We start from the raw sequence: 15,338 nt of genomic DNA on the forward strand, positions 1-15,338 counted from the left end.
CAGAACAAAGTACCACCTTTGTCATCTCAGACTTAATCTTCTTTTGAGTTTACTGGAATATATGCTCTCTGGATGGCATCACATGGCCGGCTGAAAACCCATCTCCCGTTCCCTCTTAAGCTACTGATGGAAACGGAAAAAAAATGGACTCATGACCTCGAAGAAAGTATTTGGCATAGGACTACTTCTTCTTTCATGCAGTGTTTAATAAAATTGCTGGTACTATTTTCAAACAATCTCAATTTAATTTCACAAAGTAGCCTAAATATACTTAATTACTCTTTCTTGTGTAACACCTGGTGGGAAGCTGCACATGATCCCTTCTTACTTTCTGAACTTCAAGTTTAACGTGTTTGGAAGAACACTGCCTCCGTGAGTATTTAACTACGGGTTTCTGAAAGTCATGCCTGTCTTGTCATTCAGGAACAATTTGCTTTTAAAGAGATATTTCAATCTCCTTCAGCTGTATACCATGTTTCAGTTTCAGTTATATACCATGTAAAGTAGCAATGCAAAACAAGACCTGTAAAATCACTGTCCTACTTTTAGCCATCTTTCATCTCCCTGTAACTGCTTTTTTCCACGGCATCTCCACATCTCCAACGACGCTCCTCCAAGCCTCCTCAACTCCCACCACTCCTGCAAAATTTCACATTACTTTTCTAGCTTATTTTCATCTTCCCTCTCAGCCCACCATGCTTAGCAGGAGCCTTTGCATCCTAAGAAACGACTGCTCCAGAAGGCACGCTGTTTATTTATTAATATGCAGCTTGGAAACTGTCGTGCTCTGATGGAAATAAGCAGCTCCTTATATTTAGGCAGAATTCTGCACCCGTTACATGGGCAGTTGCGAACTTCGCGTCCACGAAGATTTTTGCGAGTCCTTCCCTTGCTTTCAAATACGTGATTCCCGAAACGCCGAAGAGCACAACAGCGCCACGTGTGATGTCAAGAACTGCCCCACGGGGCCTTATTTACTTCTCCTCGTGCCAGAACACGGGCATTTTCGAAGAAAATCGGGACACAAGCCACCCGATGACTCACGATACTCACTTGGGAAAAACCTCCAAGGAGCCCGTCTGTAAAAACGCCGCACTTTGATTCGGCAGCTGAGGAGGTAACGGGAGGGGGGCGGGGTTAGAAACGACGGGCGTTATAACGGGGCAGGCGAGAGACCACCCACGCGCGTCCCATGACGCCGCTGCCTGCGCGCGCCGAGGATGCCGGCTCCATGTTTTACCGCTCTTTTCCCCCCTCTTTCGGTGTGCCCCCCCTCCCCGGCCCGCGCAGCAGCGCGACGCGACGCGACATGACGCGACAGCAGCGGGGCGCGCGGCACACCGCCATCTCGGAGGCGCCACCGGCCTCGGGGCCGCCGCCAACAGCTGCCGCCGCGCGCGGGTCACGTGGGGAGGAGCGCGGCGACGCCACCGTCACGCCCCCACCAGCCAATGGCGCGCTCTGTTTACGCGCGGCGCCGCTGCATATTCATGAGGGCGCCCCGCTCCGGCGCGGCCCTAGCGCCCGTCGGCGACGCGGGCGGGGCGGGGCGGCGCCCGCTGCCCGCCGCAGGAAGCCGCGGTGCGTACTTATGCTCGGCGGCGGCGGCGGCAGCGGCCTGGCAGAGCGCGGGGCGGCGGCGCCCGGCAGCCCTCGCTCCGCGCCGCAGGGGCGAGGATGAGCCAGCGCGACACCCTGGTGCACCTCTTCGCCGGCGGGTAGGTAGCGCGGCCCCCGCGCGGGCGGCGGCCTCCCCTCCCCAGGGGGCCCGGAGCCCCCGCTGCGACCCGGCCCGGGGCCCCGCCGCGGCCGCGACTCCGCCCTGCGGCTCCTCCTCGCCGCCGCGAGGGGCTTCCCGCGGCCGGGCCGGGCTGGGCCCCCCGCAGCCCCCGCGCCCCGCCGGGGAGCGGAGCGGAGCCGCCGCGGCAGGGCTGCGTGGCGGCGGCGGCGGGGAGCCCGGTCCAGGGCCCGCGGTGCGGGGCCGCCGCGGACACCCAGCGCGTGAGGGGCAGCGATCAGGGCCCGGAGGCAGCGTGCGGCCTGGGCCTCGGCGCCGCGTGGGGTGGCGCGGGTGCGGGTGTCAGCGCGGCTGAGCCGTGCTCGGGCCTGGATGCGGGTGGCTGCTGAGGCTCCCCCGGGTGGACCTCGCTGTGTAGGTCGTGGTCCCTGCAGGGACGAGGTGGGACCGGGCACCCAGCCGAGGGCGGAGAGCTGGGGGCTGTCTGGCTTAACCCTAAAAGCATGTTTGGGTAGCGAGCGTGGTTATGGGGAAGTGCAGGAGGCCGCAGAGCTGCGAGCACGCTTCATGTCCCCCCGGAGGGTGCGGGGCTCCGCTTTCTGTTCGAGCACCTCCTTGGCAGGAGGAAGCTACAGCTCTGGGCTGCTGCGTTTGAGGTGGGAGAGGGATGCGGCTCACTCCGAGCAGATCCGGGTGACTGCCGCACGTGTGCCGATGCTGTGCGTCAGGCAGGATGTGCTGGTGTCGAGTGCGACGTGCTTGGGTTGGCGCTTGTGCGGGTGCTCCTGGTTTCTGCCTGTCTGCAAGAGGAGATAGATCATGCAGCAGCAGGGCCAAGATGTCTCTTCAGAACTCACATCCTTCTAAAACCTCATAAAAATAGTAGGAGTGCTGCCTTGTTGCAGCATTCTCCCTTGACAGCTCTGCAGATGGAGGTTGATGTGCTGGGGGAACCGTGCATAACTGTGGAGACAGGGTTGCAGCTTGTGAACTTCTAGAGCAGACAGAGATAGCTCAGCTGGTCGATCCCTCTTCTCTGCAGGGAGCTCTGGCCCGTGGAGCGCGGTGTGCTTGCCAGCCCCTCCGCCTGGGCCAAGGGTTACAGCGCGAGGAAGGGCCTGGAAGCCTTTCCCGCGTGACGGCCACACACTTCCTGGAATAACCGCAGCTCAGCCAAGCCGGCTGGCTTCAGTCACATCCAGCAGCATGGAAGTTACTTGGGGTCACTTAATGACTTCTCTGCTTCCACTGTGGATCACTTGAGGAGTGATCTTTAGCTTTCAGGGAAACCTTAAAAAAAGAAGGAAACTTTGTTATCCTTTACTCTGGGTTTTGCTGGAGCCTGTATGGAAACAATGCAATTGTCTCAATCTGCTAACGCTTTTATAATATCTAGGTTTAGTCTTTAATTCTTTTCTTCTATGTGGAGACAGCTATTGAAGATGTTGCTTGCTATTTCACTAATGCAGGCAAGGAACCCTTTAGGATTTTTCTGCAGCTGCCTGTAACTTCATGTCTGGTTCAACAGCAGCAGTTGGACTGCAATAATTCTGGACTGTTACCAGTTGGTGCTGGGAGCTGGAATTCCTCTCCCCCTGCCTTGCTTCCTTCCTTCCCATCCTTGCATCCTTATCCCTTTTTATCAGATTTAACCTTCATAGAAGTGCTGGACGTTGGGCCAGGTGCAGAGGATTGGGATTATTCAGTAATTTTTTTTTTAGTAACTTTAATAGTTTCATTTTTAAGAATTGTATCTCTGTTTCATAACTTCATGGTAATTAAAGTTACCACCAATATTTTGATAGCAATACTATTTCTAAGCCTAAAAAGAAATAATTCAGTACTTGTTTTGGAATGGCTTGACTGTCAGTTTTAGCACTATGATTATTCTGAAGTGTTCCAGATTTTTCTAGAAAAGAAAGCTCTACTGAGTGGTTTTGCTGGAGTAGTTGATATATTAGCCAGTGCACAAGCAGAGTATTAACTTCATTTACAGGCAACTCTCATTCCCCCACCAAAATGTTTTTTAGACCTTGCTTTTTTTCTTAAATGAGATTCTCTGTGTAGTGAGATTCTATGTATATAAACATAGTGGCAGGCACATTTAGAAGTGGAAAACATATAGCATGGGAAAGGCATCATGTTTGTAGGAAAAAAGATGATGGGGTAGCAAAATAAAAATTCCTTGATAATAAAAAACGAAGTGTGATTTGCTTTTTGGAACACATTCCTCAAATAAAAGCAGTTTTAACTAGTAGAATTTCTAAGCAATTGGAGTTCTGTACAGTAACTTTTCTGTCCCCCTCCAGAAGCATAAGCTTTGCTTTCCAGGCTGTATTTAAAGATGCCACATGCACTCCTTCATACTGAGAAGTAACTGCGTAGAGCATAACAGGAGCACCAGAACCGATAGTTACCTACCTGGAGTTCAGTTTCTCACTGTGATACCTGTGTAATTGCTTAGGTCCTGTTTGGTCATAAGGTACCTCATGTGTCAGGATCTCTTTTCACAGACCATGCAGCTACTGCAGAGCACCGTTTGCTTCTAGTATCGTGCCCTTGTTGGGACAGAAACCACCCGAACGTCTGATCTTGGATCCTGATAGAAGATCATACTGGGGGTGAAACTTGATTTTTCTGAAATGCTTGGAACTCTCTTTCCCCCCAAGAATGAAACTCTTGGAGAGTTGGGTTTTTTTGCATGTCTTCTGTTTTTCCATCTGCTAGTCAAATAGCAACTGTTGTAGGCAGCATGTTGGTAGTATAAACTCAGGTGCTGTTATTCTAAACCAAGAGGAGGAATCTGTGGAACACTTTGCATCCTTAAAGTAAAAAGTCTCATTATTGAAATGTAACTTTAGGTGAACACTTTAGTTTAAGTACATAAGTTGTATATCCTTTTTTAGCTGTTAGACTCTTCAAGGTGTTTTTACTGCTTTTTTTTCCTTTTAATGTTTTGCTATTCATCTTCGCTATACAGCATGTGACTTAGTTGCTTGCAATCGTAATTGGAACATCTCATGAAAAGTAGGGTGTTGGCTACCAAAATCACTTCCAAGTTTATGATTTACTCTTCATCTCTAGAAATCTTTGTCATAAAGTCTGTATGACACGCTTTTCTTTCCAAGCATGGAAACTTGGCTGGACTTTGTCTCCTCAGCAAAAAGATTAGAAGGATTATTTTGGGTCCTTCTCAAGAAGGACTCCTTTGGGTCCCTTTTGAAGGTGGACAATTTCTTGACTCCAGGGTTGGATGGTTTCAGCTTCACTTAATTCTTTCTTTGCTTCTCATGTCTCTTGCAGAAAGTTGACTGTTCTCTATTTTAATGTGAGTGAGTATAGGGAGGAGTCGTCACTGCTCTGTTGTGACTGTAGAACGCAGTTATCTGCACCCTGACTAGCTCTTTGCCTGATGGGCATTCTTAGCGAATTTGTTGTTGTGGCTGAGATAGTTAATATTCAGAAAATGTATTTTAGGTGTTTTCTTTCTCTACAAAGATAGACAGTGTTAGTGTGTGCAAAATGGCTGTGAAAGGCCCTTGAAGGTTTTTTAAGAAGATATTAGTTGATAGCTTAGGAGGTAGTTTGGTTGCTTTTTTTTTTTTAACTGCCTTTCAGAAAATAGCCAGTCAAACTGTAACTGAGTTATGCAGACACTTGGACTCCCTTCTTCCCTGAACTACACTTCTGGCATAACCCGTGGATGCCTTTCAGAACCAGTTCTTCCTCTCCTTAACCATGGGAGAAGGTCACTATGTTCCTGCACCAACTCCAGGTTATTTACCTGTTCAGATATTCCTCCAGGAAAAATGTGGTGTTTAAAGCACTGAGAGGCTTTGGTTTGGCTCCATGAAGTGACTGAATCACAAGTTGTGCAGAAATAGCTGCTGGTATTTTAAGAATCATGAAACTGGTGCATTTTTCATATTTCTTTCTAGATGAATGATGTTTTCAGCTGCCTTTACTTAATACAAATGTCATACTGTAAACATTTTTTTTTTTTTTTGCCCCTGTTTCTCAGAGAAAGTACAATTTACATGTTAGTATTTGCTGGTGTTTGCTTTGGATGATGGAAACTAGTGATACTTGTTCCCCTTGTGGTGTTTTTCTCTTGTAGGTTTTTATGTCAGCAAATCAAGGCAATTTTATTTTTTACACTGTTAACTAAAAATATCAAGTTTGATTAGTATTTTTAGTTCAAGAATGTTAACACAAAACTTACATTTTTTTTAGCTTTGCCAAAAAAAGCCTAATCAGTTAATCATAAGGGGATTATGCTTTTCTAGCTGCCAGTGCTCATAGCCATCATGTTAAAACTAAAAATAGAGAGGTGTATAATAGACAAGTTTAGCAGTATAATAACAGGAAAAACCTAGAAGTTCTGCATTAATGAGATGCAATTCTTTCTTATTTCTGAGTGTTGTACTTGTTTAAGGCCTTAAATTCCCTCCAAAGAGGGATACTATCAATTTAAAATATCCAAACCTGTGACTTGCTTGTTGACATGAAAATTACTCTTGTGTTGTAAGGCAGGTCTATGAAACTGATGGATTTGGGGCCTGAATTTGCAGTAAGTGGTGAAGAGATCAGGAGTTTCATTCGCAAGTGGCTTGTTCTTGTTTCCCTTTTGAGAGAGTTGTGAGCTCGATTTTGTTACCATTTCTCTTGCAAGCCGGTGTTTGCACGGAACTTTCATTTTTCGTACAGAGAAGACAAACAGTTGGGGAAAAGACCCAAGATAACAGGGCCAAAGGTTATCTTTGACGAGGCTTTGAGGCTGTGGTTGCAGATATTGTGAAAGGTGAATCTCAGGCTAGCACTAGCAACCTCATCTTTTTGTCTTTGTATAAAAATTGGTGATTCTTGCACCGGTGTAGTTACCGTTCTAGATCAGCTGGCACCGTCAGCATTGGGAATACTAATTTGCTTTAGGAGTATATGTGGACAGTCCACTGGCTGAAATGGTGAAACCCTCATCCACACTGGAGCTGTCTCTGCTGTTGCTGCCGGGGTCTAGTGTAACAGTGAAGGACATCTAACAAGCCTAGACAAGGCCAGTGATTCTGTAGCTGGTATCCTCAATTTGCTATTATAAAAGGCTTTCTTGTGCAGCTACCTCTGGAAATAGAACCTGAGACTTGATTGCCAGACAGGATTGAGTTTTGAAGCATATTTGTCTTTCTTTCCTTGTGTAGCCTCATGAATAATACAGGTTCATCTGGGGAAAACAGCTCTCTACACAGAGTATCTGTATTGAAGTGCTAGCAGAGTTCAAACACAAATGCATCCAGGCTTGTCTTCGTTAATCAGGTGAAGTGATGGACTTGCAGTGCGCGCTAGCGGTCAAGTTGTGTGCCCTTTTGGCATTGGTGCCCTTTGGAATAAGCTGCTGTTTAGAAGGGGCTTGCATCACTGCCTTCCCAGATTCCTCTGTTCAAGAGGTCTTGTGTCAAGTAGGGACGATTGTTCTTACTTCTACTACTGGCTTGTTGTAAGTTTGCCTCAGTCCTGCAGGTTAGAGGAAGTATATGTGTCTCCATCTGTTTCACTGAGTACATACTTGTCTCTTGTGTCTACTTATATGGTTTAATTTGCAGGTTTAATGCTTTGATATGTCTGAGTGGTTAGTGGTGGTCCTTAATCTCCCTCATCCATTGCTTTGTTTTTGTGGATTTGCTTGCAAATGTCTGTTTTCCAGCCTGTTGTATGATCAGGTGTTTCTAATCTAAGATTTGAAGTTAAGGGCTTTTTTCTTAAAAGCACTTGGCAAAGCTGAAAAGGCTTGTGGTAGACATCAATAAAGGCATATATCAAACTTAGGACATGCTGCCATGAGGCAACATGCTCTTGGGTTGAGATAGGTAAGATGAAAGTGGTGTTTTTAATAGTCAGGTGTTTCTACCACATACAGTTAAATGCTTTTGGGAGGGGACGGGGTAAGTCTGGAATAGAGAGCTGGGTTTGTGCCCTGTGTTAGGACGATGCCTTGCCTTGCTTCAGAAGTTAGCACTGTGGCCTGTCTTGTGGTGCTATCTGTAACTTCCAGAGAACTCACCTGCTGTTTATCTGTTGGCAGGAGTGCTCCGAGTTCTACCCTTCTTAGCTTCCAGTTTATGCTCTGTCAGCATGAGTGTATTTGCTTACTTCCTATACCAGGTGAAACACATCTAATCCTGGAGGAAAAATTACATATTAGTGTTTTCACAAGTCACAGTCAATGTGGCCTAGCACATGACTGGAGATGCTGAAGCCCAAAGGATTTTTAGGTAGAAATTGCTCAGTTAATTTACAAAATCTCACCTGTTATTTGGGAGAAAGCAAATCCAATTATTTAACATTCGAAAATATCACAGCTTAGAAAAACATTTTCTAATTTGTGTTAAGCCACAGACTGAAGAAGAGCCCCCAAACCTAAGCCTCTGAGGAGGGAAGCAGGAATGGTAGTGGTGGTCTGCTACAATTTATAGAACACACTTCTGCTAAACCTGCAACTAGTGGCTGTCTATTAGTGGCATGCCAGGACTTCTGATACAAAGAAGTAACTGTTTCTTTCACAATATTTGTAGCAGTAGTCATCTATTAAATAAGCAAGGCAGCAAATGTACATGTATTTCTAGGTACGCTACACTCTTGTCATTGATACTGATGGCAGAACAGCTGGCATGCTCCTTAAATAAAAGTTGTGTTATTTGTACAGATTGCAGAGTTATTGTCTCTTTACCTGCAAACTATGTTTACTGACAGTCTGTTATATCATGAACTGACTTCTTTTCCAAGTATTGCAGTATATAACTGAAGTTCAAGTGAATTATATAATCAATGCTGTTTCTGGGTTATGCTTTCACTTAGTGCCTCAGTTCAAACTTGAATCTTGTCGCTACCTAAGTGAGGTCTGGTTCTTCAACATCTGGGGACTTACCACTCACTCTTTGAATCTGAAATGCTTTCTCTGTTGTGTGGGACTTCTGAGGCCTGGGTGAGTAAGGTATTCCATTTTCGTAGAAGAAAAGACTTGGAGTTTTGCAAAGACTCCTTTGAGTGACAAAGAACCACACAGCACTTGTAAAAAGAGCTGAGGAGCTCCTAATGAGTGGCAATTTGAGATCTTTAAAATTCTGTTCCTTCCACATTCTCATTTAAACTGCCAGTAGCTAGTGGAAAATATGCAGGATATTCTCAAGTTAGGTTGTGACTTCTTAAACTGTTTGGGGGGGGGGGGGAGGGGGAACCACATCAATAAGAAGTTGTGCCAAGTATGTTGTTTATTTCAAATCGTGAGTTGAGCAGAATATGGCATGGGTAGAGTGAAGTGGTTGGTCTGCTGCTTCTCTTGATGCTAATAGAAATGATGTAGGCCAAGCTGCTGTTATGTCAGTAGGTTATTGTGGAGCAACATTGGCTGTAGGCAGAGTTACAAAAGAAGCAATGTTGGATGGTTGTATGTCTGTCCTCTTCCCTAGTAATCTAGGAAACCCCTAGCTGAGTGCAGTATTTCTTGTCTAGCCGTAATGAATGTCTGACAGAAGTGCCATTGCAGCCAGATGTCCCTTGCAGTGATTTGGGTGTGGAGCAGAGTAGAGCACAGAATACAAGCTGCAGCTCTGTGTTAGTTTTCAGCTCTGGGAAAGTTCTCCAGTGCAGTGTAGCTGTGGAGTCTGGGACAATAAATGCACCAAATTGCAAACCCTGTTACCAGAATAGGGACTGAGTTTTCTCCTCCTGCTTTCTTGCCATATCCATAATATTTATCTTCTCATGAATATGAATCATAGCTTGAATAACCTGTGTTCTCTTGCTGTTTCTGCTATTTGAAAGCAATTTGCTCAGATAACCTGCCCCAAATCAAATACTGGAAGATACTAGAGGGAGCATAATATGGGTTACAAGAAGGAAAATAAATGCCAAGGCCAACTTTTTGCAGTATTTCCTGCACATGCACATTACTGTGCAGCCTTGGCTGCTGTTGAACTGCACATCACATATATGAAAATACAGTACTTGCTGTCTGTCTGGAGTATTTCAGTGTCTAAAGATGCACGTCAAACAGTCTTGAGGCCTACCCTCTCCATGGCTCTTACGGTATTTGATGTCATCTACTTTGACATGTTACAGGTTCTTGTTGCTTCTAACACTGGCTGAACAAAGTGTTAGTACATATTTTACTGCAGCTCCTATCTTTAAAACTTTCTGTAGCTTAATATTAAAAGAATGGGCAATTGAATTGCTTATTGAGAGATCTCTTTAACATGCTACTCCAAAAGCTGTCCACTGAATCAGTGTGTATCACTGCATACACTGGAAGACTTTGTCTTCCATCTTCCAGTGAATTTTCTTCCCTAGACTGAAAAACTTATTTTCTTTCCTTGCCTAAAACTTGGAAGAGAATAAACTTCAGTCTAATGTTGGAGTTAGGGGTGGGACAGGATGTCTCCAGGCACAGGTAATAGTATACCTGTAGGTCACTAGTTCAAGTGGAGCCTAAGTGATCGTGATCAAGTATCATCATTCTCTGCGGCTGTTTGGTACTGTAAGCTCAGTTCAATCAAACACAGATTAGCTGCTTCTAGGATACGGTGCTGTGCTAACAACTGCTGTGTTTTCAGTATTCTCTGTGGTAGAAAAGAACTAAACTTGGACTCTAAAAGCTTTTATATGAAAGTCTGTAGGACAGTTATTGAGTCCTAGCTGTTATTTCCCATATGTACGCTGAACTCTCCTTTGCATTCTGGAAGACACTGCTTAAGAAAAGTGTTATTCAACAAGCCTAACTTTTTTTCCCAAGTTCCTGGAGCTTGAGTCTCTTCTGTTCTAACAAAATAGCTGCTAATTATTTTTCAGTGATTGTCAGTGTCAAATAGTAGCTCTCCTCCGTTAGAGAAGTGAACACAGGCCCTTTGAATTTAGTAGGAATTGTATTTGTGTGGTTGTTAGTGGATTTCAGACTGTGGTGTTAGTAGCATGAATGGCCAAATTTAAATTTTGGTGGGGGAAGGAAGGAGCAAGGAGCAATTGTTGCATATAGTATTCTGGACTTAGTTTTGAGAAAGATTTGGCCAAGTGACGAGACAGAATACTGATCTTGGAAAAGGCTCAAGGAAAGCTTTCTGGGGCTGGGGGAGGTAATGGTAATATTGAAGGAAATTTGGGGTTGTCTTTAGAATTAAAACTAGTGGATTTGGTATTTTTCCCTCAGGCCTTTTGTGATCCTAGTTAAGCAGATAGGAGTGTAGATTATTAGTAAATAGGTTATGGACAAGCACCTGAACAACCCTCTGAGCAAAACTGCTAAAAGGCAGTGTGTTCTTGGCTGTACTCTACTCCAGCAGAATGAGAACAACTCTACTGTCAGCACAAATCATGCACTGCTTTCTTACAGAAATGAGTGGCAGAGTGTAGCAAAATGTGCACGTCTTCACCTGGTTAGCCACTCAAAAAGGTCTTTTGTCTCCCCAGATCCAACTCCAGTGTTGTGTACTCACAACTAGGTCTCTTTCCATAATGGGCAGAATGCAGGAAATACTCAGAATCAATGCTGTCATGGCACTGTGCCCAAGATAGAAAGGGGATTTTGAAAATAGCTGAAGATGTCTTCATGAGAGTGTTTTATTAAATCATTTTGCCTCGCTGTGGTCTTTACTAGCTCTCCAAGGACTGATGTGTGTAGCCTTGTGTGCATAGTGCATAAATCTGTTCTACCATTAAGGATTTTTTTGGCATCTCCCTTGTAGTCAGGAGCACATTAAACATTCAAAAAAAAGTTAAATTTTACCATAAGGAGTTAAACATTTGCGATACTAAGCTGCCTTTCAGAACTGATTTGAACAGTATGTACTGAAGATTGTGCATCTTCACTACTTTGGGGAACTTTATCTGTTTAAATTTTCACTCTGTTATGGGACTAACAAAGACAAACTGACTTAACAAATGGCTTTCATTTGAGGACAGTAACTACAGCATTGTCATGCCTGCTTCAGTTGCTGCTTCACCTCTTGACATTTGACTATGTTGAATAATAACACTAATTGTATGCTAATAATATTCTTCAATTTCTTTGCGATTTAGAATGTGGTGGTTTTTTCCTCTTTGCAGATGTGGAGGTACTGTTGGTGCAATTCTGACATGTCCACTAGAAGTCGTGAAAACAAGGTTGCAGTCTTCCTCTGTGACTCTCTACATCTCTGAAGTCCATCTCAACACTGTGAATGGTGCTACTGTCAATCGAGTAACTAGAGTTTCTCCTGGACCTCTCCATTGTTTGAAGTAAGTGCAAACATTACTAGGCTGGGGGAGGAGGGGGAAGGTTTAAGCAAAATTCATGTAGGAGTTTCAAATTCTTTTGTTTCCATGATGTTACAATGACATGACTTTCCATGTTTTCCCTCTAAAACTGTAATTAAATTGTGCATTCTGGTTTTTCCAAATGTCCTTCACGCTTGAATTTGTACCTGGAATTAGCCAGAGCATACATAGCCTGTAGGCTTCATCCCTCCAAAGTATGTTCCTAAAAACTTGCTGGAAGGTATATAACACAAGTGTCAGGCTGTTTATTTTCCTCCTGAAGAAGCAGTGGTGTTAAGACTTCTACCACTGGTTTGTGTCCAGATCCTAGTTGTAGCTGAATTTGGAGGTAAGAAGCCCTGTGAAAACTAACTCAGCTTCTTAGTTCCTTTCTTCTCTATCACTATCCCGCACCCTTCTTGCTTTTTGGTATTTTCTGGTGGACATGAGTAGTCACACTTTCCTGAGCCAGTAAGAGGCAAGCAAGACCAGATTCTGCCATGGCCTGGGGCATTCTGTACATGTGGCACCTCACCGAACAGGGACTGGCTTTCCTCCCCTTCCTACCACTGCTCATCTCCAATAGCCATCTGGAGAGATGTGTGGCCACAGTTGCACTGCTAGTACGTACCACAGGCAGATTTCACTTTTTTCTCTTGGTGATCTCAAGCTAGCCAGTTATGGGAAGGTACCCTCAGTATTTGAGGTCGGGAAGAGTTTTCCTCTAGGAAGGGCCTCCTGCTGCTCCTTGGAGTACAGGGACTTTGGTAAGACCCAGACCAGGCTCAGCTGTCCCTCGTTCTTCAGCAAGAAGAGGAAGTTTGTAGAGAGACAGAAGTTTGTACCCAAATAGCTGCTTAGATGGAAGGGGTAGGTTTTATTCTGGAAGCTTTGTTTCAGAGCCCTCATACAGGTAAGAGTCTGGGTGAATGTGTTGGGAAGATGTGTGGGACAGAAAGGGCTCAGATTGTGAGAGGGAAGGAGAGCTTCATCCAAAATACTGGCTGTTGTCTTATTAGATTCTCACTGAGGCTAAACCATTCAGCTTCTTCCCTGAGTTTTGGGTTTTTAATCCACTATGGAGAAATGCATCTGAATGAATAGCAGGGTGGACAGATGTTTCATGTGCCCCGGAAGTCTTTTTTTACTTGAAAACCACATTATCTTAGGTTTAGGGATGGGTTTATATCTGCCTTCCCAGGAAGCAAATGCAGACTGAGGTGGAGGTCTGGTGAACCTTATTTGTAGGCCTGTTTCTCCGCCCCCCACCCCCCATCCCTGCTGCTGGTTTTATAATTTTTGCTGAGATGTTTTATGCTGTTTCAGAAGCAAACAACTGAGATGCCAAGTAACTTTTGAGGTCTTGTCAAGTCATTTAAATACAGTAAATATGAAAAAAAATCCTGAATGACATGGCAATGAATTGTATTAATAAAAATATTTAGGTATGGGATATATTTTGCTCTCTGGTTAAAAGGATAGGGTTGCTATTGTTGGTGGGTTTAATGGAGAAATCAAACTGGATCTCCCTGTCACTCTGTCATGCCTGTGCTGTCACTTGCTACTTTCTGGATTGCAGGTGTCACAGTTCAATTGTTTTCTTTTCTCGTACCAAATTAATTGCAGGGTACAGTGCTGCTCCAGAGCTCAGGAGTGAGCTTGCAATACTGAAAGCAGGGACACTCAGGCAAATGATGTCAGAACTTGATTTAACTGCTGCAGAATCACTCTTGGCCTGACTCCTCAGTGTCAACAGAGGTGACCTCAAAGACATCTGTGTCAGGAAGCAATCTCAGAAGAGCTAGTTCAGGTGACTGCAGCCTCTGGCAATAAAAGTGAAATCTCTTCTTCCTAAATGATCTGTTGGGTGTTTCATATTGCTGCTGCCTGCCATATCTGACCTTGCTAAACTTAAATCAGAGGTCTTAGATAATGGAAATCTGACTGGCCTTGCAATAGACTCCCCCATGTGACATAGGCAGGTCAGCTGGGGCCACATGGAACATTTGTGCTGCTCTTCCAACCATGGACTTGCCATTTACCTCTTTTGATAAACTGTGCAGACACTTAGGCTTTGCTTTCCAATGCAAAGGGTTATTTTATTTTCAGTATAGACTGATGCTCTTCTACCTCGTGTCTGTGAATACAGAAGAGTGTAGCTGTGGCAGTTACTGATAATCGTGTCTGCCTGCTGTTAAGGAAAATTCAGCTGTGATTTGTCTTAACTTTTGCTCTTCTAAGTCAGTATGTAATCTTAGGGGTGGGGGGGAAAACAGGCCCGATGCACTTTGCTCCTAAATCTAAAGCACTGATGCTGCTTTTGCTTTGTATGCACGCACATACTATATGTGCATCTATACATCAGTGTAATGTTTAATTGTAGTGATGTTAAAGCAGTCCTCTCTTTTTGTGTGGACATGTTAATTTCTATAGCAGAAATTTTGCTGATGAGTTTTTAGAAGAAAAATCGCACCTTGCTGAAGTAGTTAAGTTAGTAGAACAACTGCATTCATGGATGACTTTGTCCATAATCTAGATTTCTTATAACGGTGTCTGGAGAAGCTTTCCTGCTTTATGGAGGAAACTCAGGTTTTCTTGAAATGCCTTTTGAAATGAAGGGGGAAGAAAAAACATGACTGTCCAGAGAAACTACTACATATTTGTGTGGGTCCATTTCAACTCTTTCGATTTTTGTCTTTATATTGTAACTAATGAAAGGCTTGCAGAGCAGATTATATGCAGTAGAAATCACTTCCTCTGTGTGGTCCAGAACTTTACTTGCCATTCTCTGGCAGGACTGCCTTATGGTAAAAATAGCCCTTTCTTTCACAAGTAGGGAGTGGAGCTTTCAGCAGCACTGTTACTGATAATAGTTGCAGAATAAAGACATAGAGTTCTGCCAGATCTTTTGCTAAAACTTCTCTTGTAGGTCTTCTGGTATTTGCTGATGAGATTGCTTAAAGTGGTAAATGAGTTTCTACACAGATGCAGCACGGTCATCTCTTCATTGCTTTTGCCAAATCACTTAGTTTACAAATGCTGAATTTTCTTGTGTATTGTTAAGTGGCTTGTAAGACCGATCTGTTCTCTGAATTAATCCTAAACTGAGCTTAAGATATATTTTTCCACTAAGGCCTGGCCTGAGTGACATCATGAATATTGACTCCAAATATAATATAAAAGTATGTTCACTCTTAAACCCAGTTGCCTGAGAGGTGTTTCAGAACTCACTGGGGTGCCTCATGTCCCAGTTCTAAAGCCTGTTAAACAGCCAGAAAGACGCTTCCAAGACAGGTCTGACAATCTGTTTCCGTGTTCTGCC

The 15,338-nt window shown here is 44.4% G+C and overlaps 1 protein-coding gene and 1 long non-coding RNA gene across 2 annotated transcripts in view; one reads left to right on the plus strand and one right to left on the minus strand.

The window, feature by feature from the left end:
• The window catches only part of LOC135329179 (uncharacterized), a 32,707-nt gene extending 31,475 nt beyond the window's left edge, over window positions 1-1,232 (minus strand). Inside the window, exon 1 of the long non-coding RNA XR_010390518.1 lies at window positions 1,054-1,232. This is a non-coding gene — a long non-coding RNA (uncharacterized LOC135329179). The remainder of the gene's footprint in view (window positions 1-1,053) is intronic.
• A 300-nt stretch (window positions 1,233-1,532) lies between these two features.
• The window catches only part of SLC25A36 (solute carrier family 25 member 36), a 37,742-nt gene continuing 23,936 nt past the window's right edge, over window positions 1,533-15,338 (plus strand). Inside the window, exons 1-2 of the mRNA XM_064516934.1 lie at window positions 1,533-1,718; window positions 11,828-11,998. Coding sequence (XP_064373004.1) covers window positions 1,678-1,718; window positions 11,828-11,998 — 212 coding nt within the window. The 5' untranslated portion in view covers window positions 1,533-1,677. The remainder of the gene's footprint in view (window positions 1,719-11,827; window positions 11,999-15,338) is intronic.

The sequence above is a fragment of the Dromaius novaehollandiae genome, chromosome 9 (genome assembly GCF_036370855.1).
Source record: "Dromaius novaehollandiae isolate bDroNov1 chromosome 9, bDroNov1.hap1, whole genome shotgun sequence".
Classification (NCBI taxonomy): domain Eukaryota; kingdom Metazoa; phylum Chordata; class Aves; order Casuariiformes; family Dromaiidae; genus Dromaius; species Dromaius novaehollandiae.